Here is a 24,832-nt window from a genome sequence, read left to right on the forward strand (position 1 = left end):
CCCTAGGTGTATCATTATGATAATATAAAACATACTATATTAACTGATGACAAGTTTAGTCTATAAAGTATGGAAATTCTATCTGAACCCACACCTGAAAACAAATTCCTAAAAGCAAATGCACAGGCTAGGTACTAAACTAAGTGTCCTGAATGTAACTTATTTTTCTTTCTGATGATTTAAGGCCACCATCATGAGTACGGATGACAGCTATGCCATGATGCACTGCTCCTGTTATTTGACTGTTCCTCTCACTCTTCTTCCCTCATTAAATCAGAAACCAGAGACACTGAGGGTTGCATCCGGGTTCTGCCACTTACTGTAGAACCTCAGGACAAACAATTCACCCTCTTCAAGTCCTAACATCCACATATGTCTTAGGAGGCTGTGTGAATACTAAATTTAGTTAATGTATGTGAAAGCCTGAATAGCTATCCTATATAAGGAAAGTTCAATAAAAATCAGTTTTCATTATTTCCCTAATTGCAAGATAGCTTACAGAACATCTGAGTGAATTCTTGGAAAAAAATGCTTTCTTCACTACACAACATGTTCATCACCATTATTTCCAGGCTTTGATATTATACTCCTCTCCATTCTGTTATATTCTACCCTGCCCTGCATCCCTTAACATAATGTAGTGTTAACTGCCATGCCTCAGCTCTTAGATAGAGGAGATTCAGATTTATAGTTGTTGGTAGCCAAACGGCACATAGACTTTTAGGTTCTTTAGCAGCATTTTTCTATGATTACTAACAGTTACAGGGCTGCTGTTGTCCACTACTTCAAGAGTTTTTGAAGGCTTTCTTTCTTTAATAAAGTCTGGCTGAAATTACCAAAGGCTGAGGATCATGACATATAATCAACATGCTTAATTAGCCAATGTAGTTTATAACAGAATCATCCTAGTTTTGTTGGGGAAGGAACAGTACAAATTATGGCAAGGAGGATCAGCAGTTACAATGTTTTCAATATCATTATAAACATAATTTTTAAAGCATTTACCTATATGGTTGAAGTGAAGAGCTGAATAATTCCTGAGCCTGGGAAACAGCAGGTCCAGCCCCCAAACTCAGTTGGGCTTGATGCTGCCCTTGCAGTGGTGCATAAATAGGGATTGGAATCTGCTGAACTGAAGTTGGCTGCAATGTAATGAAAAAGTATATAAACATATTATATATCAACATCATACAGACAAATCATTAATATTGGAATATAAAAATTTGAGACACGCAAAGAATAAGATTAATACTATATATCAGCTCTATTATAAAACAAAACTGAATGTAAACATCTTAATTTCCCTTTCAACCCAGTAACTTATTCTACATTATTAATATTAGGCTTTGGTAAATTTGGGAAAATTTTAAAATTTTGCTTAAAGAGTATCAAGGTAATCATGTGTAGCTTGTAATTTCAGAGTCTATTATTTATGTTCCAAGATAACTGTTACAATCACAGAAATGTGAAGGAACAAATATAGGATGAAAGAAGTCTTTGATATTACCTGAGAGAGACCTGGTTGGAAACCCTGTTGTTGAGCCAAGGATGGTGGAGCCAATCGTGCATGTTGGGTATTGAATAAATGACTTGTATCCATATAGAAGGCTGGGATTTGAGCTGCAGACCATCAGGAAAAACAAGCAGTAAGAAGTGTCCTAATTTCAGAATTTTCCAAACAGTAAATAAAAGCCAAGTTTGGTAGCAGTTTCCAAATTAAGTGCACCCCCTGAAAATTGATACAACCATGGAAAAACTAAAAGAGGCAAATATGAAAAGATGGAAAACTTCTAGTAGGCAGGCACACACAAATATCACTAACACTTGTGAAGGCATGAAAATAAAAAACAAAAAACAAAAAAAACACTTTCATATACTGCCAATGGGGTACAGACACTCAGATTTTGCCAGTGGCAAAATTTCACATAATCTACTAAAATTAAAAATGAATCTACCCACTGAACCAGCAATTCTTCTCCAATTTTAAACCTATCTACTAGAATCTAGCAAAATATTTAGAGAATTGGCATTTAATCATTTTAGAAGTTTGGTATAAATTCTAAGCATGACTGATCTCGGCTCACTGTAACCTCTGCCTCCTAGGTTCAAGTGATGCTTGTGCCTCAGCCACCTGAGTAGTTGGGTGTGTGCCACCAAGCCCAACTTTTTTTTTTTTTATTTTTTATTATTATTTTTTATTTTAGCAGAGATGTGGTTTCACCATGTTGGCCAGGTGAATGTGGTTTCACCATGTTGGCCAGGTGAGCCTTGAAATGCTGGCCTCAAGTGATCTGTCTGCCTCAGCCTCCCGAAGTGCTGGGATTACAGTCATGAGTCACGGTGCCTGGCTGACTTGCTGTTTTCATATAGTAGTATGTTCTGCAGGATATCACATATTATGATGAGACAGGGCCTTGCTCTGCCAGGCTGGAGTAAGGTGGCATGATTACAAATCACCACCTGGGCTCAAATGATTCTCTCACCTCGGCCTCCCAAGTAGCTGGGACCACAGGCATGCACCACCACATCCATCTAATTTTTAAAATTTTTGGGGGTCTTACTATGTTGCTCAGGTTGGTCTTGAACTCCTAGGCTGAAGCAATCGTTCTGCCTTGGCCTCTCAAAGTGCTGGGATTATAGGTGTGAGCCACCATGCCCAGTCTATAGGTTGTTTTTAACTTGTCACTATTAGAAACAATACTGCAATGAATACCCTCACTTAATCTCTAATAGGTTAAGTGTATCCATATGAAATTCCTAGCTATGAAACTGTTATTACAGTATGTACGTACACTTACATTTTCCAAGATACTTTTAAAAAGAATTATGCCATTTTAGGCTGGATGAGGTGGCTCATGCCTATGTCCAGCACTTTGGGAGGCTGAGGCAAGAGGATCACTTGAGCTCAGGAGTTTGAGACCAGCCTGGGGCAACATGGTTAAACCCTATCTCTATCAAAAATGCAAAAAAAAAAAAAAAAAAAAAATTTTGGCCAGGTGTGGTGCCGTGCTCCTGTGGTCCCAGCTACTTGGGAGGCTGAGGTGAGGGGATTGCTTGAGGCCAGGAGGTGGAGATTGCAGTGAGCTGAGACTGCACCACTGCAATCCAGCCTGGGCAACTGTGCCAGACACCATCTTTTAAAAAAAAAAAGCCAATTTAAATTTTATAGCAATGTACTTTAAGAGCCTTATGCTTAGTTGAAAGGGTAAGAAGAGACAAAAATAAGTATTTTAGTCAAGTCTTCATTTTCTAAATTCCTTATATTCAAGACTAAAAACATTACCTGCTGCAGACTGAGACACATAAACTTGTGGACTCTGTTGTTGCTGGGCAATAAGGGAAGGCATACAGCTTAACTGTGAAAAATGACTTGCAGAAGGCAGGCTGCTTGTCTGTAACTGTTGAGGTTTCACTTTACAAATATTTGGAGGGTCCGATGTGGTTGTAGATTTTGTACTCAAAGAAGAGGTAGTGTATGTACCAGCTCCTACATTTGGGGAAGCAAATAAAGGGGAAAATAGAACATATTTAAAAGTGTTGCTATTGCTCACAGTACCAAGCAGAAACTGCAAAATTAATGTTTATACCCATCACGTACTTATATACTGCTTTAGGCCAAAAGTAGACGAGGTGGCTTATAAAAGAAAAGAATAATTATCACCAAATGCAAATATGACTAGGAAATATGAAATAAATTAACAACAGAAAATTAAAACTAGAAAGAAACAAAACACAAAATTCATAAAATGAAGCTGAGAGCCTACATGGCTGTTACAGTTTAGCCAGAAATGATCTGGTTTTTATCATCACAAAGAAGAATAGGATATATAATCAAGAGCTTCATTCAATTATGACCACAGATATAAGAACACAAAAGGAAAAAGTGCTAAACCTTAGGAATAATTATGAATATACATGGGCCTTGAGAGATCTCAATTGGTCCTAAAATGTCACATCAACCTAAGGTTGGATTTCTCTCTCCTGCAAAAACTGGCACATGTTGAGGCCAGAAGTACAAGACCAGCCTGGGCAACATTGTAAGATCCTGTCTCTACACAAAATTAAAAAATTAGCTGGGCACTGTGGTGCCTATAGTCCCAGCTACATGGGAGGCTGAGATGGGAAGACTGCTTGAGCAGTATGAGGCTGTTTGAGGCTGCAGTAAACCATGATGACGTCACTGCGCTCCAGCCTGAGTGACAGAGCAAGATGCCATCTCTTAAAACAAAAAACAAGAAAATACAACCCTAAAAACAACTAACCAAAAAACCAAAAACAGAACAAAACCACTTGGCATATAGTAATAACTTTAAAACAAATGAAATAAACTACTTAATAGGTAAATAGAGTTATAAAACTTAGGTGTTAGGGTCAATTAGTTTTATTGATTAGTGAGCTATGATTATTATATTACTGGCCCAAAATGTCAATACTAGCATTTGATTAAAAAGTAATATATAGTTATCCTTATCTTTAGATGATGTTCCACCTGAGAGTGGACCAAAATTCAAGTGCTTCTATCCTTCTAGTTAATTATCTACCAGTTGGATGACTAGGCAATAGGGCCCTGTTAAAAAAAAATTATCCTAGTCAAGCACAGTGGAGGACATCTACACCTAGGGAAACAGGTTAGTTGGGTTCCAAAGAAAGAACTGGAAACCATTACTTCCAGGTCTTCCTACCACACTCTCCTGTTTCCTTTATACCACCTTCACTAACCGCCCCCATCCCAAAGTGGACTGGGGCTCAAGCTAGTCTAGTAAGCATAAGTGAAGATGCCTTGGCAAATGAGTGGTGGAGGAATGCTAGGGTTTTAAAGAGAAAAGATATATAGCTGGAATACAGTCTGATTTGAAATTTTAATGCAGTGTAGAATCTTGAGTTTGTGTTAATACATACTTCTGATTACAGACATTATCAAAATAACTGTAGTATAACCCAAAGACCAGCTTTTTAGTACCTAAAAATAGCATGGTAGGCTGGAATATTGAAAAGCAATATTGAATGAGAACCAGTCAAACAAAGTAATTTATATCGCTGGAATGGAGCTTCCTACTGCTTTGGAAACAGATAGTACTGAGAAAGCTTGAAATGAAATTTTATTTTTTTCAGCAGAAGAAATTTGGTTCTACATATGGTAAAAGGAAAACAGCGCACTTTTCTAGAGTCAAGCATTTTGGAAACATCTGTGTTTCTTTAAGAACTGTAAAGCCTCCAAACAATGAGACAGTTGAATGAAAAGACTGCACACTAGTAAAAATATAAGAAAATCTAAGGAAAAAGAGCAAGAAAAGCACCTTCTAACTTTGGGCACCGATGGACTGTCCTAAAAAACAAAAAAAAAAACAAACCAAAGCAAACCAAACTAAAGCCAAATCCAATGGATTACATTACTCAAATAGCAGAGGCTGAAAATTCTCTATCCCTAACTCTTCACCAGAAAACGTTACCTCAATAGGGTTAGGCCAATAGCACCCTCAAAATAGATACTGATTGCAAAACATTTAAAAGAGGTGTGATTCTGTGTTATTTTTGAGTTGATTTAGTTAGTCGTATATACATAAAACATGACAATCAAAAGGTGAACTTCCTAGAAAAACTTAGAGGAAAATGACATTTTAAAAAGCAATTACTGGCTAGGCGTGGTGGCTCATGCCTGTAATCCCAGCATTTTGGGAGGGTGAGGTGGAAAGACCAAATACAACTTTTTTTGGGGGAGGGCTAGGAATAGTAAACAAGAGATCATAAAACATTTTAAATAATGTAAGATGTTTAAAGAAACAATACAAAAAAGTTCTACCTGATAATGATGTCGTGGGAGTGACTGAAGCAACAGGAATTTGGGGCATGGATGCACTTGAGAACGAATTGTAATTAGCAGTGCTTGGTCCACTGGTACTACTGCTGACTCCAGTTGCAATAGGAGGTGCTGTGGAAGTTACTGGAGACCCCTTTTCCCTTACATTTGGAGAATTCTCCCATGCCTTGCGTGCAGACTCCATCTGCAATAAAACAGACATTTTTATAGCAAAACAAATGATGTTAATATAGAACATACATACGTATATACATGTATTTAAGTGCCAAATATAACCTTTCAAAAACCGAATACACAAAAAATACTTAAAGAATATCTAAGACCCTAGGGATTCTGACTTTCCATTTGCCTCTTATCTTTGTTCCATTATTCATATTGGGAGTGTGAGAATGGGGCTTAATTACATTTCTAGAGAGAATTTGTTGATGGTTTTGGAAAACAAGTTATGTGTAAAGTCACAGCTCCTGTATCATTTAAACATGAGCCCCTGTCCCTACCAGTGAATAAGAAAAGGCCCTCCTCAGTAAATATCCATTCTCTCCATTTTTTCTTTGTACTTCAATGCTGCTGCTGCTGCTTTTTTTTTTTTTTCTCTCCTTAATAGATGGGGTTTCACCATGTTGGTCAGGCTGGTCATGAACTCCCGACCTCAGGTGATCCACCCGCCTTGGCCTCCAAAGTGTTTGGATTACAGGCGTGAGCCACTACGCCCGGCCCTCCAATGCTTCTTCAATGGCAAATGGCAGGCATCTTTTGGTTGGCTGCTTCATGCTCAGTGTTTTAAAAGGCAATGTAACAAGATAGGTTTTAGGCTTGAGTGCAATAGAAACACTTTTTGTTTAACATCCAGATCTCAAATAGTTCATGTACTAGACATAGCCATTTGCATTTATGGCCCCTGGTTTTAGCTGTATTTTCTTCTTCTACTTTCTCATACGGCAGACATTGGCCTTATTTCAATCTACAGCAGCACCATTCAGAAGTTTTCAACAGACATATATGTAAATGCAAATCAAATACGTAATTTTAAATTTTCTAGTAGCCACATTTTAAAAAGTAAAAACAAAGAGATTATATATTTAATAACATTTAATTCAACCCAATATTTATAATATTGTAACTAAAACACTAATCAACATAAAATTGAGATTTTATAAATGTTTTAAATATTAAAATTTCAGATGCAGTATATATTTTATTTTACACTTGAAGTATACCTTAATCTGGATTAGCCACATTTCAAGTACTCAAGAGCTACATGTAGATCCTCAGATATCTTAAGGCTACTTTAACAAGAAGGGAACAGATGCATACATAGGCTTTGAAGTTTTTAACACTATTAATCAAAACACTGAGCTTAAAATCCAACATAATCTATAAGATCCACAGTTGCAATGACTTATGTGAGAGGAACTTTCTCAAGTAATATTTTTAACACCACTGTTAGGAACTTTGTGAGTCCTTAAAGTATCAATTTCTAAAATTTTATTTTGGTTAGAAGAATTTATGAAATAGTACATATTTTCCCTGCCTTCCTTTAAAAGCACACTATTCATAATTTAGCCTTTTCTTAAGACTATTGCTATCATTGTATATTTACAATATAGAAGACTTTTATATTTGAGAAAAATTTAAAATCTTTTCTTTCCCTCAAAATCACCTGGTTGATTTCAAGTGTGTTTTATTTTAAGATAAAAGTCTTGGGGGTGGATTTAGGAAGCAAGCTGTAATGTAATTTACCTGTACCACCTGAGATTTTGTGGTTTAGGACAAGTTGACGGACTACAATGTCTTTCATGCCAATTTAGTTTTATTGAGAAAATATAAATTATTAAGTTATAGGTAATCAAACTTACATAATGCATAGGCCACACGTATATATACAGGCCACAAGTTTGACTTGATTCCATTCCTTAAGCAGATATGTAAAGTTTTTATTTTTGGAAATTCAGTGAAACTAAAAGTACAAATTATTTAACTACACTCATTTTTTCGTATTTTGTCAATGATGTCCAGAGTAAACTTAATGTTGTCAACAGGTTCTTGGAAACTGTAACTTTTGGCACAACAATGTATAATCAATATTTTTTTCTCATAAACTTTAGAAAAAAGTGGCATTGAACCAAATGACGCTATTCTACGGATCCACCATACACTGTTTTGCTTAAAGCTGCAGTTTCGAGGAACCCACTGATAATAAGTAAGAATTTAATGCATAATATAACTTTTCTATGCTTTATATATTACTCCAATAAAAAGGAGATGGCAGAGAAAGTAAAAAGAAATCAGAGTGGGTTTTAAGCTAATGTAATTTGATTTAATTCTAAATATATATATTTCTTCATGGAATGTTAAAAACATGAGTGAAAGACAAAGTTGACTAGGTATTCTAAAGAAATAAATACTGGCTTAAAAATAAAGACATTATATTTGCTTATGTGAAATTAGATTATTACTTTGCTAGTATAATAATAAATATCATGTAAGTCAGACTAAGTAAGAAACACAGATTGAGACAGTCATTCTAGCAGAAAGACAACAGAAAAGGTTGAACAGGAATTGGTGGCAAATAGTAAAGACTGGGAAAAGACAGGGATGACACAAAGCAGAAGCTGTTGTCATAAAATTTTATGATCTCAAACTTCTATTTGTTAAGCCTCTTACAAAGAAGCTGGGCAGAGAGGGAAATGGTAAGGGGACAAAAGTAATATGAGTCCAAAATGAATACTGGCCACACCGTAAAACAACAATGTTCCTGCGACTCCTACTGAAGACCATCAAAGAGATCCACTGTCAACCAGTAAAACATTAGGAAGCCCTACTATACCAGAGATTAAGAACTTGACTGGATTATGAACAGAGAACACCAATGAGATAAACAGACTTAAAAAAAAATCTTCCCTTGGTCAGGTGCAGTAGTTCACACTTGTAATCCCAATATTTTGGGAGGCCAAGGCAGGTGGATCACTGGAGCCCAGAGGTCAAGAACAACCTGGGCAACCTGGTGAAACCCCATCTCTATTTAAAAAATAATTTTTTAAAAATTAAAAAAAAAATCCTCCCTTAATTCCATGTTTGTACTTTTTAAACTACTGAACTGATTTAAAATGCTCTCAAACAACTATAAAAAACCATTAACATAGCTCAAAATTACAATAGGAGATATAAAAAGCCAAAAATTTTGATATCAAAAAGCACTAAATCTCTTGTCCTCTTATTAATTATCCAAAAAAAAAAAAAAAAAAAAAAAAAATCAACTGAAAATCTTCCGGTATCATTTATAAAGCATACTTGTCAAGTATATTCCCATAAAATGATCATACTGTGTTCATTAAATTCACACATAACTTACAGGAAAGACAACTAACATTCTTACTATTATCAATACTTAATATTTTGGTAACAAATCATAAAAACATGGAATAGCAAGATTGTATTTTCTGTATACAAACCAATATATTCAAAAATTATTAAGATCTCTGGGAGGAACTTAACACAAACATGGAAAAATGCTCTCCTGTATTTTTAAGGCAAACTTCACAAGCATAATAAGCCTCACTTTAAATATGAGGATATCACATAATCGCTTAGTGGTATCAGAAGCTAATAAAACTTGAAGGTATAATTTGACAGAACTCTATTTCCTCAGTTTAGTATTGTTGCTTATCACATAAATCTAGTAAAAATACCACACGAATATTGTTAACTCATGTCCCCTTGCATGTAACAATTAAGGACTCTTAGAGATGGATGTTGTACATACCTTGAAGGTGAGGCTGAACGTAGTGGGAGGAACTGAAGTTAGGCTGGAGCTCTGTTGTATAGTCTCCCTCTTAGGGAGGGGAATGGTGTTGGGCAGGGGCACCTGAAAAGGGAGGCAACACATATCACAATCTAACCATGCCTACTATGAAAGCCCCATTAAAGACAATGCTAAGGTGCTCTAAGGGTAGTGTTTATTTTTCATCAGAGCTAACAATATGTGATTACTTAAGAGTCACATTGTGTTTATGATAGCTTGTAATTAAGGATATCTAAGATAAAACTTCTGAAGAGGAATTATTATCTGCCTTTTTATAAATAAATTGGCAGAAAGAATCTGCCCCAGATGTAAGGTGTACACTTAGAAGGCAGTGCTTCTCACAGTTTAATCTTTACATAAATCAGCTGAAGATGCTGATAAAATGCAGGTTCTGATTCAATTGGTGTAGGTTAAGGCCTGAAATGCTGTGTTTCAAACAAGTTGTCAGGTGATGCACATGCTGCTGTTCTATAGGCTGCATATTGTGTAGCAAAGCTCTAAGGAATAAAGCCTTCACCATATATGGGGCATCTATTTTAACATCATATCTAATGTTAAAATATGACGTTTTTTTTTTTTTGAGACAGAGTTTCGCTCTTGTTGCCCAGGCTGGAGTGCAATGGCGCGATCTCGGCTCACCGCAACCTCCGTCTCCTGGGTTCAGGCAATTCTCCTGCCTCAGCCTCCTGAGTAGCTGGGATTACAGGCACACGCCACCATGCCCAGCTGAATTTTTTGTATTTTTAGTAGAGACGGGGTTTCACCATGTTGGCCAGGATGGTCTCGATCTCTTGACCTCGTGATCCACCTGCCTTGGCCTCCCAAAGTGCTGGGATTACAGGCATAAAATATGACATTTTTACTGTCATGTCATTTTAACATGACAGTAAAAATATAAAAAAAAAAATCTCTTTCCTGCAATATAGCAAACTTTTTTATGACTAGATTCAAGAAAAAAAGTAATCCTGGGAACAAAATATGGACTATTAGCACTACCTCATTACAATAAAACTGTTCTGCTATAGTAATAAAATTATCATGGCAAATCTTGTTAGAAACTTGAAGATATTAGAAACTCACTGCCTTTATCGCTGGATCTTGGGACTTTATAGTATTACTACATGTTTTGGATGGTTCATTCAGTAATTCAGGAAAAATAACTGGGATGCTTTAGACTTATTACTTTAAGATAATCACTTTGTGACACTATGGACTACCTAATGGAGATTCTTTCATAAATGTTGAAAGCGGCTGTGCTATAATTAAAAATGCGACCAGTATTTAATCTTCAAGACATTCAAGATACAAGATGATTGTACTATTGAGTAATACTAACCAACATGCATCAGTTAAGACTGCAAAAAGAAAGTGTATTAAGCCTCAATAAAAGAAATAAGCAATTTTCAAATATGATTTTTTAAAAAAAAGACAAAAGTTCTGACCAGGCGCAGAGACTCATGCCTGTAATCCCAGCACTTTGGGAGGCTGAGGCAGGCAGATCAACTGAGGTCAGGAGTTCAAGACTAGTCTGGCCAACATGGCAAAACCCCATCTCTACTAAAAATACAAAAAAATTAGCCGGGTGTGGTGGTGGGCGCCTGTAATCCCAGCTACTCAGGAGGCTGAGACAAGAGAATCACTTGAACCCGAGAAGCGGAGGTTACAGTGAACCGAGATCATGCCACTGCACTCCAGCTTCGGCGACAGAGCAAGACTCCACCTCAAGAGAAAAAAAGAAAAAAGAGAAAAGTTCTATATATAAAACGAAACCCCCGGGCCAGGCACGGTGGCTCACACCTGTAATCCCAGCACTTTGAGAAGCCGAGGCAGGCGGATCACCTGAGGTCAGGAGTTCAAGACCAACCTGGCCAATATGGTGAAACCCCATCTCTTAAATAAATAAATAAATAAAATAAAATCCCCAAACAGATGAATGAAATAAAAAAGGACATCCCAAGAGGTCCTAAATGTTTTTCCACGTAATGTATTTGTTTTTAACACTACATTGAGTTCAGAATCACCAACACACTTGGCACAAATAAGCAAGACTGTGAAATCTTTCTAAACTGATGACCATTTATAAAGCTCCCTGACCCAAACTGATCTTTCTGCTTTCAAATATACCCTGGCTACACTGCTAACAACAGCATGCAGACTATTCACCTATACACGAGGCTGGGTCTCTTGCTCTCAGTAGTTATCAGTATATAAGTCGCTCCATTAGTAGCCTTATAGATCACACAGAAACCATCAAAATGCTCATCTGGATATTTTCAATGAATTTTTAAGAGTTCTGAGAATAATAACTTTTTCTTCCTTATTCATATTTTATAAATCATATTTTGAGAGGGTAGTTTGGCAAAAAGCATCAAATACTTTCTTTAAAAATTACTATCATAGAAATATTCTATATATATTTTTTTAAATGAGAAAAGACACAAAGTATGATTAAACTTAGTACTGAGATCTTACTGATTGAATATTTGATAATCTAGACAGTGACATCACGGCACTTAAACTGAAAGGAAGTCTTTCTCCTTCCCAAGTCTTCCATTATTTTCCACAAGGACGTATAAGAAGTTCAAAAAAGAAAAAAATATATTTATATTTAAACCACTCTCATAAAGGTGGTGGGGGGGGAATGGGGAGGAAAGTTGAACAAACCACATTAATCAGCTCCTAGACAGCTCTCAACACCAAGAAAAAATGTGTGACTCATTCCTTTCTATTCTTTTTCTCATATTTAGTACAGTCCTTCAGCTGAACTACAAAAATTGGATTAAGTGACTCCTAATGCAGCTCACCTTTCTAAAATTCCATATACTTGATGCTAGAGGGAAGAATAGAAAGCATAGAAAAAAAGTAAGAAGATAATAAAGATTTTTATACTCAAAATGATAGTTAAAGCTCTTTGTGACAGACCTTTAAATATTTATCTGTAAAGGATTTTCTTTTGAAAAGGATGATCAACATTTTAGCCTGATAGCCTTTGCTTATTATAGCAGGCTATATTTAAAACAGAGAACACTAACCACATTTCTATCACACCTGACCTCCAAAATAAGGACCATACAAATAACTTCTAAAATGTTCTTCTCAATAAATGACACTGTATAAACTACCGCAAGCTACCTAATGTTTCTGGGCTGACAGTTTTTCATCTGTCAGTCAGTGAGCTAAGCAAAATGATGAACTGTGCAGACTTTTTAACACAACCTTGAATTATATTAGTAACATGGTTGCTCTGGAAAACTAGGTCCTAAGTTACAACATGACTTAACATCATCTTAAATTAGAGCATCTCAGAGTGAGTGGCGTACTTATGTATACAATACATTATAGCTCAATCTATACAACAAGAATGTTGTTAACACACTGTGGTTTTTTCCCCCTTTTTTAAAGACACACTTGATTCTTTGGGAATTCTATAGTTGTGGTTTTAATTTTTAGTCATCTTAAATAAGTTAGGTTTCACTGAATTACAAAAAGGTTTTGTGTAAGAACAAAATCATCAACGATTGATGTTGAATTTGTAAAATGTGAGAGCTAAAAAAAATTCTTACCAATACCAGGTTAATAAGATTAGTATTTATGAAAAAAAGCCTACCTACCACAAGTCTTCATCTTAAATGGAAAGCAGATGGCTTCAGAGGAAAAATAAAAAACTCAGCCTTGACTATTTTTGCTAATTACATTACAGTGCTCCTAATAACAAATTTACTAAAAACTCTTTCTCTGAGTTAAATACTGACCACTACAGTAAATAAAACATGAAATAATATACTAGATAACAATAGCCAGGTTCCTAACCAAACTTGCCACATCTCAAACTGATTACTTACATTATTAACCAAAGTATCTTCCATCTTTGTATTATTAGTAGCCACAGTGTTAGGCAGAGAAGAAGAAGGTGTAGTATAGTCTGTTACAGACTCCTGTGAAGCAGTAATAGAAAAAAAAAAAATACATGTGAAACTGAATTAATTGCTCACTTTTTTTTTTTTTTTTTTTGAGTCTTGCAGTCACACAGGCTACAGTGCAGTGGCACAATCTCCACCTCACTGCAACCTCTGCCTGCCAGGCTCAAGTGATTCTTGTGCCTTGGTCACAGAAGAAGCTGGGATTACACGTGTGTGCCGCTATGCCCAGCTAATTTTTGTATTTTTAGTAGAGATGGGGTCTTGCCATGTTGGCCAGGCTGGTCTCAAACTCCTGGCCTCAAGTGATCTGCCTGCCTCAGACCCCAAAGTGCTGAGATTACAGGCATGAGTCACCACGCCTGGCCAAATTGCTCACTTTCTAATGATAGTCTAATAGTTATAAAGTTGTTTTGGAAGAAAGCAGGAGAAAAGAGCAGACTTTAAGGCTCAACTCACTCTATTAATCAACTAACAATGGGATAATTTCAACTACTCCTGCATTCCTGTGCATTTAGTATTAGGTGACTGTCAATAGTATCAAATATTTATTTCTGTGGGTTATCTTAAATAAGTTAGGTTTTTAAAAGAACCTTTTATGTGTTTCCCATATTCATTCTATAGCTTACTATCAATTACCACAACCTTCGTTGTTGCAATTAATTAGGTTTTAGGGTACACTCCTTCTTTATTGTCACAGATCTCATTTTGAAATATGGTAGCATATGGCCACATAAGCTATTACTTTTATGAATTCAATCCTACAGCAATTAAAAAAGGAATAATATTCAGACGATATAAAAAAAATTACATGTAACTTTTTTCTCAGTTGAGTTTATGTCCCAGAGTCAACATAAGATGGCAGATATGTTTGCTATTCCCACAAGTGTCAGTTCCCATAGTCAACCAACATCTTGTCTTAATAAGTATTTTTAGATACACGTTTCATTCAATGTGGCCCCTAAATGTGAGTCAATATCCTATAGTGCTCAACCAAAGAAACAGTAATCTGTTCCAACTATGAAAGAAAACTGGCTATACTGGAGTTACTAAAAGTCTGCCTTATTTCCTGGTGTTAGAATGTCACCAGTGGGCAAGACAAAGTTCCACTATAATTCTATTAATATATTAAAAGTCATATTGAGCCATTTTTCAAAGTATTCTGATTTTGTGTAGACATTTTTCACTTTAAGCTACTCAAATAGTCCAGAATTTAAATTTCCTAAAAAAATAAAACATTTGCTATGAAGAATTTCTTTAGATTACACATGCAAACCATGAAATAAAATCTTTGTAAAAATAATCTAGAGTTACACGCCTCATCAAGAATTAAAAAAAAAAAAAAAAAAAAAAAAAAAAAAAAAAGCATACTGTTGCTGTTTTTCCCATTCATTTTAGAAATGGTTTCCATCTATTGAACTGGCAGTCCCTATATGTGGCTTACCTTTGAATTGGTACCATATTCTGCAGATGATACCGAGATCATTGTTCCTATTTCAGTAGACATTTCTGAGACTGCTTTAGTTTCCTTTGTCGTGACGGGATCTGTGCTTCTGACTGCAGCAGGACTTGCTTTCTCTTGTCCTTCTGGCTCCACTTGTTGGGCATCTTTTACTTTTCTATTTTTTAATGAACGTTCCTTTCCAATGGGACCAGGCTTATGTTCTTTGTTTTCTACTGGACTCAAATCTGGAAGCTAAAGTCAAATGTTTATGATAAAACAATGTTTATGATAAATATCTTTCATCATGGCACCACTATCAGTGATATTCATTCATTAAAACTAAGTTCAATTTTAAAACTATTATTTACTCTTCGTGTCAGTAGCCTTCGCAAAATTTTATCTGGATTATAAAGTATATTTACCTTCTGGGCTTTGATAGGTCCTGCCCGTGGCTGCTTCTGCCGCTGTTCTTTAGGTTCAGGGATCTTGTCAGTAGATTTTTCCAAAAGCACAGGAATGACTTCATTTTCATTTCCATTTGAAGCTGGAGCACCAAACTGAATTGTGTCAGTTCCAATTTCGAGTCCACTTTCTTGACCATTCTTCGCTCCCTAGAAGAATATTTGAAAACTTGCTGGCCAAGCATAGTTCAGAAGTGACTGATTTATGAAGCACCATATAGTTTAAGTACAATAGAAGGTTTAAAGAAATCTACAAGTCAACTGAGACTGACATTAATTATATTTTAGGATGATAATTTTATCTTAACTGCTATTTATCTGTGCTAGAAAACAACTGATAAAATGAAACAAGGACAAGACTTGAGTTTTTAAAGTCCTGGCTCTCATGAATGTGATCATAGGCAAAGCACAACTTCAAGTTGTTTCCTCATTTAAAACAAACGTAAAAGCAACACACAAAGACACCTCTACCAACAAACAGATTAATGAACTTGAAATAAAAGACAGTAATAACAGTGTCACCTACTTCTCAGAAATCTGCTTTGAAAATAAAATTAAAGAGATATATAATAAAGAACTTTGTGATTGGTAATGTAGAGCACACATCTAAGCAATCAATCCATAAACGGCTAATTTGGGCCGGGCACAGTGGCTCACGCCCGTAATCCCAGCACTTTGGGAGGCCAAGGCTGGCGGATCATGAGGTCAACAGTTCAAGACCAGCCTGACCAACATCGTGAAACCCCATCTGTACTCAAAACACAAAAATTAGTCAGGCGTGGTGGCGTGCACCTGTAATCCCAGCTACTTAGGAGGCTGAGGCAGGAGAATCGCTTGAACCCAGAAGGCGGAAGTTGCAGTGAGCCAAAATCATGCCACTGCACTGCAGCCTGGGCGACAGAGCAAGTATCCCCAAAAAACAAACAAACAAACAAACAAACAAACAAAAACAAACCATCCAAAAACCAAGCTAATTTGTTGAGTAACTTCTCTGTGCTAATCAGATGGTAGCATTAGTATAACTGCACAATTTGCATTCTAGCAGGTGAAGTAAATAAGGAACTAAAAAGTCAGAGAAGGAATATGCAAAAACAAATTAGGGTTAAAAGACCAGTTACTTTAGACTGCTAGACAGAGAAAGCCCCTGAGGAGGACACACTGACACTGAATCTAAAAGACAAGATGAGTGGAAAGAGTTTAGGGAGACCACATACCTAGGGTAAAGGTCAAGAACAAAAAAGGTCAGTGAGGCTGAAGCACAGCAGGTATGGAGAACAGTGGTAGAAGACAGACAAGCAGGAGGTTAGGTGACCTAGGGCTTTGTTATAACAATCTTTTCATGAAAAGACAAACATATAAAACAAAAATAGGATCAAAATTAAACTACAGCTTGCTTTAATAACTGAATCACAAAATACGAAATAAAAATAGAATAAAAATTAAAATAAAATAAAAAAAGAAGAGTGATTGAATCACTACTCCATGTCATTTTTGGCATTCCTAAACCTAGAATGGTCAATTACTACATAAGGTTAATGTTGTATCTACCAGGATGTAATGTCAAGAGTATGAACGAGGCATGTAATTCAGATTTATTTCTAATATCTAAATAGTCACCTTCAAATACAGTCATGTGCCATAAAATGGTGATGTTTTGCCAATGACAGACCACATATACAAGGGTAGTTTCATAAGATTATAATACTGTTATTTTTACCATACCTTTTCTATGCTTCAACAAACAAATACTTAAAATTGTGTTACAACTGCCTACAGTATTCAGTATAGTAATATGCTGTATAGATTTGTAGCGTAGGAGCCACAGGCTATACTCTATAGCCTTGGAATACAGTAGGCAATACCACTTAGGTTTGTGTAAGTAGACTCTATAATGTTCACACAATGACCCATTTCTCAGGATACACCTCTGATATTAGGCAACACATGGATGTATAGGCAAATACTGATGTAAATTGGAATAAAAATTTCTCTGCTTCAGTCAATGTTGAAATTCTACAGTCAGCTTAGTGTACAGTTAGTATTAGAAAAGAAAATGATGCAGTAAGTAGACCGTGAAGGCTATTAACTGTATAAACAAAAATGTTAAGTATATATTTAATAGAAAACTGTCGAGTTAATGACTATTAGAGAATGTTATATCCTTCAAAACAAAAGTGTTTATGAAATATACATTAAAAAAATGACAAAAGCTTAGAAAATATTATAATATATCAAGTCTTAGTAAGGCTAGTTGTGTAACTAGCATTGATAACTTTAACCATTAAGATCTCTATTTCACTGGAATAATCTAAGAAAAGCTCCATTAGGGAATTCTTTCCATCCTATGAAATGTCAACTTTGCTAACACAAAATTTCATCATGAGGAGAAACTTCAAAATCATGTAAGACATTCACAAAAAATCAACTATCCAGAAAATATAAAGAACATAAAGACAACAAAGAAAAGAGTATGATAGAAAAAGGAGACACCATTAAAATATCTTGCTCCACCACTGACTGAAGGCAAGTGCAAACACCCATTTATCACTATAAACTTGTAGCATAGTTGCAAGAAAAATCTTGCAGTTTGAAAGAAACTTTCATTCTGTCCTTCATATCAGTATGAAAAATCTTGAAATGCTCTCTGTGGCTAATCATAATGCTAATACCAACAGGCAGAAGACAAAGCATTAAACTGAGACTCTCAAATGTTGAATGCAGTGACCCTTGAGCTGTACAGGGTTCTCTGAAGAATCTGTAACATCAAAACAGATGATGAGGCCTACTCTAGACCTACTAAGTCAGAAAACTGGAGTGGAGATACAAGTACCAGGAAGACTTCTTTAAAGAAACTAAAAATCTTTTAGCAGCTGTAGGCTATACAAAAATTAAAATTAAAAAAATTAAAATCTCAATTGTATCTTCTTCTACTGCCCCATTTTTTCTGTACTCCTTTATTAGCAAAATGACATTCAAGTTCTTTCTATATACAGTTGGCTCTCCTTATTTGTGGGTTCTACATCTGTGGATTCAACCCAACATGGATGGAAAATACTCAGAAAAAAATAATAAATGGTTGTGTCAGTAGTATACAGAATGTTCTTTCTTGTCATTATTCCCTAAATAATATGGTGTAACAACAACTTACATAGCATTTACATTGTGTTAGGTGTATAATTAATCTAGAGATGATTTAAGTACATAGGGAGGATGCACACTGGTTATATGCAAATACTGCTTCATTTTATGTGAGACGTGAGCATCCCTGGGTTTTGGTTTCTATGGTGGTGAGAACCAATCTCCACAGATATGGAGAAACAATGGTACTCATGTTTCATTTTCTCTTAAACTCACTCTTTCATCCAGGCTTTCATCCCTACTATTTCACCAATAATATTCATATCAAACTCATCAGTGACCATTATATAACTTCAACTATCAACTGAACACCTATATTACTTGACCTACCAGCAGCCATCTGACACACTAAATCTATCCCTCCTTTGAACTTATCTTGCACTTTCCTTTTAGGATACTTCTCTAATCACTCAGCTTCTCCAAGTCCTACATTTCCTAGAGTTAGAAAGCCCCAAGACTTAATTTTTTATTCCCTTTCCTAACTACTCTAATAATTCATTCTCCCTTGGTAACCTTATACAATTCCATGACTTTAAACGTCATCTATATGCTAATGATTCAAATTCCTATCTTCAAACTAGATGAACTCTTCTGAACTACAGACTCACATCCAACTACCTATTTGACATTTCCGCTCAGAGGTATAATAAGCATATTAAATCTAACATGTCAAAAACTGAACTCCTTATCTTCCCCCTGAACCTGATCCATGTATAGTGTTTCAATCTCAGTTACTGAAAATTCTAGTACTTCTTACTGCTCAATTCAAAAACTATGGCGCTAACTTGGGCTCCTCTGTCTCTTCTCATACCCCACATTTAACACTTTAGTAAATCTTGTTAGCTCAATCTGAACCAACTATTTCTTATGACCTTTCAGGCCACTTCCCAGGTTTTAAACTATCATCATTCAATTATTGAAATATCCTAACTTCTACTCTTGCCGCCTATAGATTATTTTTCACGGTCCACCCAGAATAATTTTAAAAGTCGGATCCTATCACTCCTTGCTCAAAACCCTCCAATGTCTTCCTACCTCTTCCAAAGGCGCTACAGGATCCACCTGCTACTCAGGTGTGATCTCCAACCTCATTTATTCTCTTTCTATCTCTTACTTCACTCCAGCCACGTGGACTTCCCTGAACTTCCTCAGATAAACTAAGCATGCTCCTATCTCATAGCATTCATATTTGCTATTAGCTAAACTTGGAATCTCTTTTCCTCAGACATTTGAATAGCATGCTCTCTTATCTCCTTCAAATCCTTAACTCAAGCATTATCTAAGTAGGCTTTTGTGGTCACCCTACATTAACTGTCTTCGTGCACCTTGGAAAATTCTTTATGTACCTTTCCTGCTTCGTTTTTCTCCACAGTACTGATCACCATTAAACATACGCTATTTTTTTATTAGTGGTTTCTCCTCATACAACAATTGAAGTTCCCATGAGGGTAGGGCTTTCTGACTGTTTTGAGTCCCAGTTTTGTAAGCCCATGGGTAAGAACACTGCCTAGAATACTGTGAGTGCTTAATAAATGTTCATTCAATCAATGAATGAAGAATCACTGACCCCAACAGTCATTTACCAATTTAATGTTTGAGAAATTATGTTAGAATAACAATCTGCTATAAACAGTTTCTAAGTACTTACACTACTTAATTACTCAAGATAGAAACATGGGAGTAAACTCCAGAAAACAGTAACTGCACTTTATTTTCTGTATCGTAAGATCCTTCTTGAGACAAGATTGAAAACAAGTGTTTAATGTCTAAAAGTGAGGCACATCTTATAAATGTAAAGATGTAGCAGCAAGAGGGAAACTGTTAGAAATTTACTCAAACCTCAACCCAGACCTGATAAATCATGAACTATGGGCAAGGGGCTCAGCAAGCTGTTTTAACTGCCCTCCAGGTTAATTCTGAGGCATGCTAAAAGTTTTGTTTTGCTTCCGAGATGGAGTCTTGCTCTATCACCTAGGCTGGAGTACAGTGGCACAGTTATGTCGTTACTGAAGCCTTGACCTCCCAGCCTCAAGTGATAGTCCAACCTCAGCCCCAGAGTAGCTGAGACTACAAGCACATGCTACCACACCTGCCTATATTTTTGTTGTTGTTTAGTAGAGACAGGATCTTGCTATGTTGCCTGGGCGGGTCTCACTATGTTTCCCAGGCTGGTCTCGAACTCTTGGACTCAAGCAATCCTCCCACCATGCTAGGACTACAGGTGTAAGCCACCACACCCGGTCACACTGAAGTTTTAGGGAAAACCCAGCACATTGACCCCATCAATGTTGTTAAAAGCCTATTCCTACCTCTGATGATGCAGCTGATCCAAACGATGTTAAGGGCTTATTCCATGCACTGACTGAAGGTGGCTGTGGTGGACTAATGGGACCTACTGAAAAGAAGAAGCCATAAAAAACATGACCATTAAGATTTACAGTCTAATAACCTCTAACCATTTAACCCTTTCCTTAATCTCCTACTATAATCACTTTTCAAATCACACTTAAAAAGATTCGTATGTTTCAACATACAGGCATACCTCAGAATATTGTGGGTTCAGTTCCAGACCACTGCAATAAAGAAAGTATTGCAATAAAACAAGTCACACTAATTTTCTGGTTTACCTAGTGCATAACAAAGTTATGTTTGCATTAGACTACAGTCTAATATGTAATAGCATCATGTAGTAAAAAAGTTACGTACTTTAATTTTTAAAAAACTATTGCTAAAAAAGAAGCTAATCATCATCTTAGCCTTTGAATCATAATTTTTTTGCTGGTGGAGTCTTGCCGGTAGAAATGTTGATGGCTGCTAACTGACCAGGATGGGGTTTGCTGAAACTAGCATGGCTGTGGCAGTTACTTAAAATAATAATAAAATCTGTAACATCAACTGACTCTTCCTTTCATGAATCATTTCTCTGTAGCATGTGATGCTGTTTACCCAAACAGCAGAACTTCTTTCAAAACTGGAGTCAACAGTCTCAAATCCCATTGCTGTTTAATCAACTAAGTTTATGAAATAGTCTAGATCCACAGCATCTTCTTCACCAGGAGTAGATTCATCACAAGGAACAACTTTCTTTGCATCAGTTATTTCCTCCACTGATTGTCTTGAATTCCTCCAAGTCATCTATAAGAGTTATAATCAACTTCTTCCAAACTCCTATTAATGTTGATATTCTGACATCCTCCCATGAATCATGAATGTTCCTAAAGGAATCTAAAATGGTAAATCATTTCCATATGGTTTTCAAATTTCTTTGGCCAGATCCATCAGAGGAATCACCGTCTATGGAAACTGTGGCAAAATGTACTTCTTAAATAATAAGACTTGAAAGTCAAAATACTTCTTGATCCATGGACTGCAGAATGGATGCCATGTTGGAAGGTATGAAAACATAAACCTTCCTGTACATCTTCTTCACAACTCTAGGGTGACTAGGTGCACTGTCCACAAGCTTATCATATTTTGAAGGAAAGCTTTTGAGTATTTTTCCCCCGAGCAGTAGGTCTCTACAGTGGGCTTAAAAACAATATGTATGGGCCAGGCACAGTGGATTGAGTTTGAGACCAGCCTGGTCTCAAACCAGGCAAAACCCTGCCTGTCTCTACTAAAAATACAAAATTAGGCAGGCGTGGTGGTGCGTGCCCCTATAGTCCCAGCTACTCAGGAGGCTGAGGCAGGAGAATTGCTTGCAACCCGAAGGCAGAGGCTGCAGTGAGCTGAGATTGTGCCACCACACTCCAGCCTGGGCAACAAGAGTGAAACACTGTCTAAAAAAAAAAAAAAAAAAAAAAATTAGATATGCCATTTTGTAAACAGATGTGATGTCATCTAGGCTTTGTTGTTCCATTTCTAGAGTACAGGCAGAGTAGATTTAGCATACTTTTCTAAGGGCTCTAGGATTTTAAACATGGTAAATGAGTACTGGCTTCAGCTTCAAGTCACTAGATACATTAGCCCTTAACAAGAGAGCCAGCCTGTCCTTTTAAGTCAGGCGTTGACTTCTCCTCGATAGCCATGAAAGGCCTAAGATGGCATCTTCTTCCAATACAAGGCTGTTTGTCTACATTAAAAATTTATTACTTAATGTAGCCTCCTTTATCAATTTCTCAGCTTTGGATATTCTGGGTAACTTGCAGCTTTACCTTGCACTTTAATGTAATAGAGATGCTGCTTTCCTTAAACTCCACGAACCAACCTCTGCTAGCTTCAAACTTTTCTTTGGCAGCTTCCTCACCTCTCTCAGGTATCACAGCATTGAATAGAGATATGGGATTTGCTTTGGATTAGGCTGTGGTTTAAGGGAATTGAGAGCAGCTGGATTGATCTGCTCTCCAGACCACTAAAATTTTGTATCTGCAAAAAGGCTGTTTTACTTTCTTATCACTAGTGCTGACTACTGAAGTAGCACTTAACTTTTGACTTATCTTGACTTTCACCATGCCTTCTTCACTAAGCTTAACTATTTCCAGCATTTAAAGTGAGACGTACGTTAGTCTTCCATCCACTTGAATACTTAGAGGCCACTAGAGGGTTATTAATTGGCCTAATTTCAATATTGTTGTGTTCTTAGAGAATAGAGAGGTCAAGAAGAAGTAGAGATCAGGGAACAGCTGGTCAATGGAGTGGTCAGAACACATAAAACATTTATCAGTTAAGTTTACCATCTTATTTGGGTGTTCATGGTACCCTGAAACTGACAATATCAAAGATAACTAACTGACAACCCTAACAGATAAATGATGAAAAATTTAACATATTGCAAGAATGACCAAAATGTGACATGGAACATGAAAGGAGCACATGCTATTGGAAAAGTGATACCAAAAGACTTGCTTGACACAGTTACCATGAACTTTTAATTTGTTAAAAATGCAGTGTCCACAAAGTGTAATCACATGAGGTATGCATGGACAAGCCCCCCTCAAACATTGCCTATTATTTTCTCATCAACACAAAATTATTTCCATAAAATGCTTGTTAAACATACTTAAAACAAAAATTTTAAGAAAGTTAAGAGAGGATTACTACTTTTTCCTACAATAAAAAACGATGTCTAGAAAACACTTAATGGGTATACAAATTTAATTGAAAAGAACCCTCAGTATTCCCATGCCATTCCCCGCCCCTCATTTCTCATTTGCACACTTACATTTCTTAGAGATATCATTCAGCACAGCTGGTGGGGCCACCTTGTTATCCCATAATTCAGCTGTCAGAGTGCCATGTGACTGTGGGGTCTGGATGGATTTTCCTGTGGCTACATAATCTGTACCATTAGGTGTTTGAGCTGAAGGCAGCCTAATTGATGGTGGTGGCTGTTTTGAAGACTGTGATGCAGTCTGTAGTGGATTCTGGACTGGTTTGTGGGTCTGTGCTTGAGTCTGGGCTGGGGCAGAAGGGGCAGGAGTTGAGGCTGAGACTGGGGTAGGGGCTGGGGCTGGGGCGGAAGCTGAGGCAGGAACAAGTGAGACTGAGGCGGCTGGGGCTGAGGCTGGGACAGCTGGTGCTGTGATGATTGGGGCAGCTGGGGAAGAGGCTGCCGGGGCTGACGCTGGAGCTGAAGTTGGTGCTAGGGCTGAAGCAAGAATGGGAATAGAGGCTGAGGCAAGAATGGGGACAGAAGCTGGGGTTGAAACTGAGGCAAGGATGGGGGTTGGAGCTGGGGCTGAGGCTGGAGCTGAAGAAGAGGTTATAGCTGCAGCTGATGTAGAAGCTGGAGCTGAAGCTGAGACTGAGGCTGAGGCTGAAACTGGAGCTAAGGGTGAGGCTTGAACTGGAGCTGAGGTTGAGGCCAGAATTGGAGCTAAAGTTGAGGCAGTAACTGGAGCTGAGGTTGAGGCTGGAACTGGAGTTAAGGTTGCTGGAACTGGAGCTGAGGTTGAGGCTGAAGCTGAAGCTAAGGTTGAAGGTGGAAGTGGAGCTGAAGCTAGGGGTGGAATTGAGGGTGAAGACTGTGCTTGCTGGATCCCTGTAGCCTGTTTTTTGGCAAATCTTGGAGGAAGCTTAGAAGTCTGACTTCTTCCTTTTTCATTTGCATTCTTTTTGTTCCAGACCTTAAAAAATTAATAGGGATCATTTTTGTCAATGATGCAGCTAAAAGCAACAGTTCATAAATGCAATTTTTAACAAAACTAATTCCCACTAACTTGGCTTGTTTACTTTTCAGAATATATCCTCATACAGTAAAAATCTCAGGGTTGGCCGGGCGTGGTGGCTCAAGCCTGTAATCTCAGCACTTTG

The 24,832-nt window shown here is 36.9% G+C and overlaps 1 protein-coding gene across 13 annotated transcripts in view; it reads right to left on the reverse strand.

The window, feature by feature from the left end:
• PRRC2C (proline rich coiled-coil 2C) overlaps window positions 1–24,832 on the reverse strand; it is a 112,548-nt gene that overhangs the window by 12,343 nt on the left and 75,373 nt on the right. For 12 of the 13 annotated variants that reach the window (XM_017530022.2, XM_017530019.2, XM_017530021.2 and 9 more), the window contains exons 19-28: window positions 23,742–24,645; window positions 20,890–20,975; window positions 15,404–15,592; window positions 14,982–15,233; window positions 13,463–13,555; window positions 9,582–9,683; window positions 5,801–6,002; window positions 3,284–3,487; window positions 1,508–1,620; window positions 1,006–1,142 (exon numbers count right to left, since the gene is read on the reverse strand). In XM_017530022.2, coding sequence (XP_017385511.1) covers window positions 1,006–1,142; window positions 1,508–1,620; window positions 3,284–3,487; window positions 5,801–6,002; window positions 9,582–9,683; window positions 13,463–13,555; window positions 14,982–15,233; window positions 15,404–15,592; window positions 20,890–20,975; window positions 23,742–24,645 — 2,282 coding nt within the window. The remainder of the gene's footprint in view (window positions 1–1,005; window positions 1,143–1,507; window positions 1,621–3,283; window positions 3,488–5,800; window positions 6,003–9,581; window positions 9,684–13,462; window positions 13,556–14,981; window positions 15,234–15,403; window positions 15,593–20,889; window positions 20,976–23,741; window positions 24,646–24,832) is intronic. The other variant, XM_017530018.2, reaches the window with a different exon arrangement.

Source organism: Cebus imitator, unplaced genomic scaffold (assembly GCF_001604975.1).
Source record: "Cebus imitator isolate Cc_AM_T3 unplaced genomic scaffold, Cebus_imitator-1.0 Scaffold62, whole genome shotgun sequence".
NCBI lineage: Eukaryota > Metazoa > Chordata > Mammalia > Primates > Cebidae > Cebus > Cebus imitator.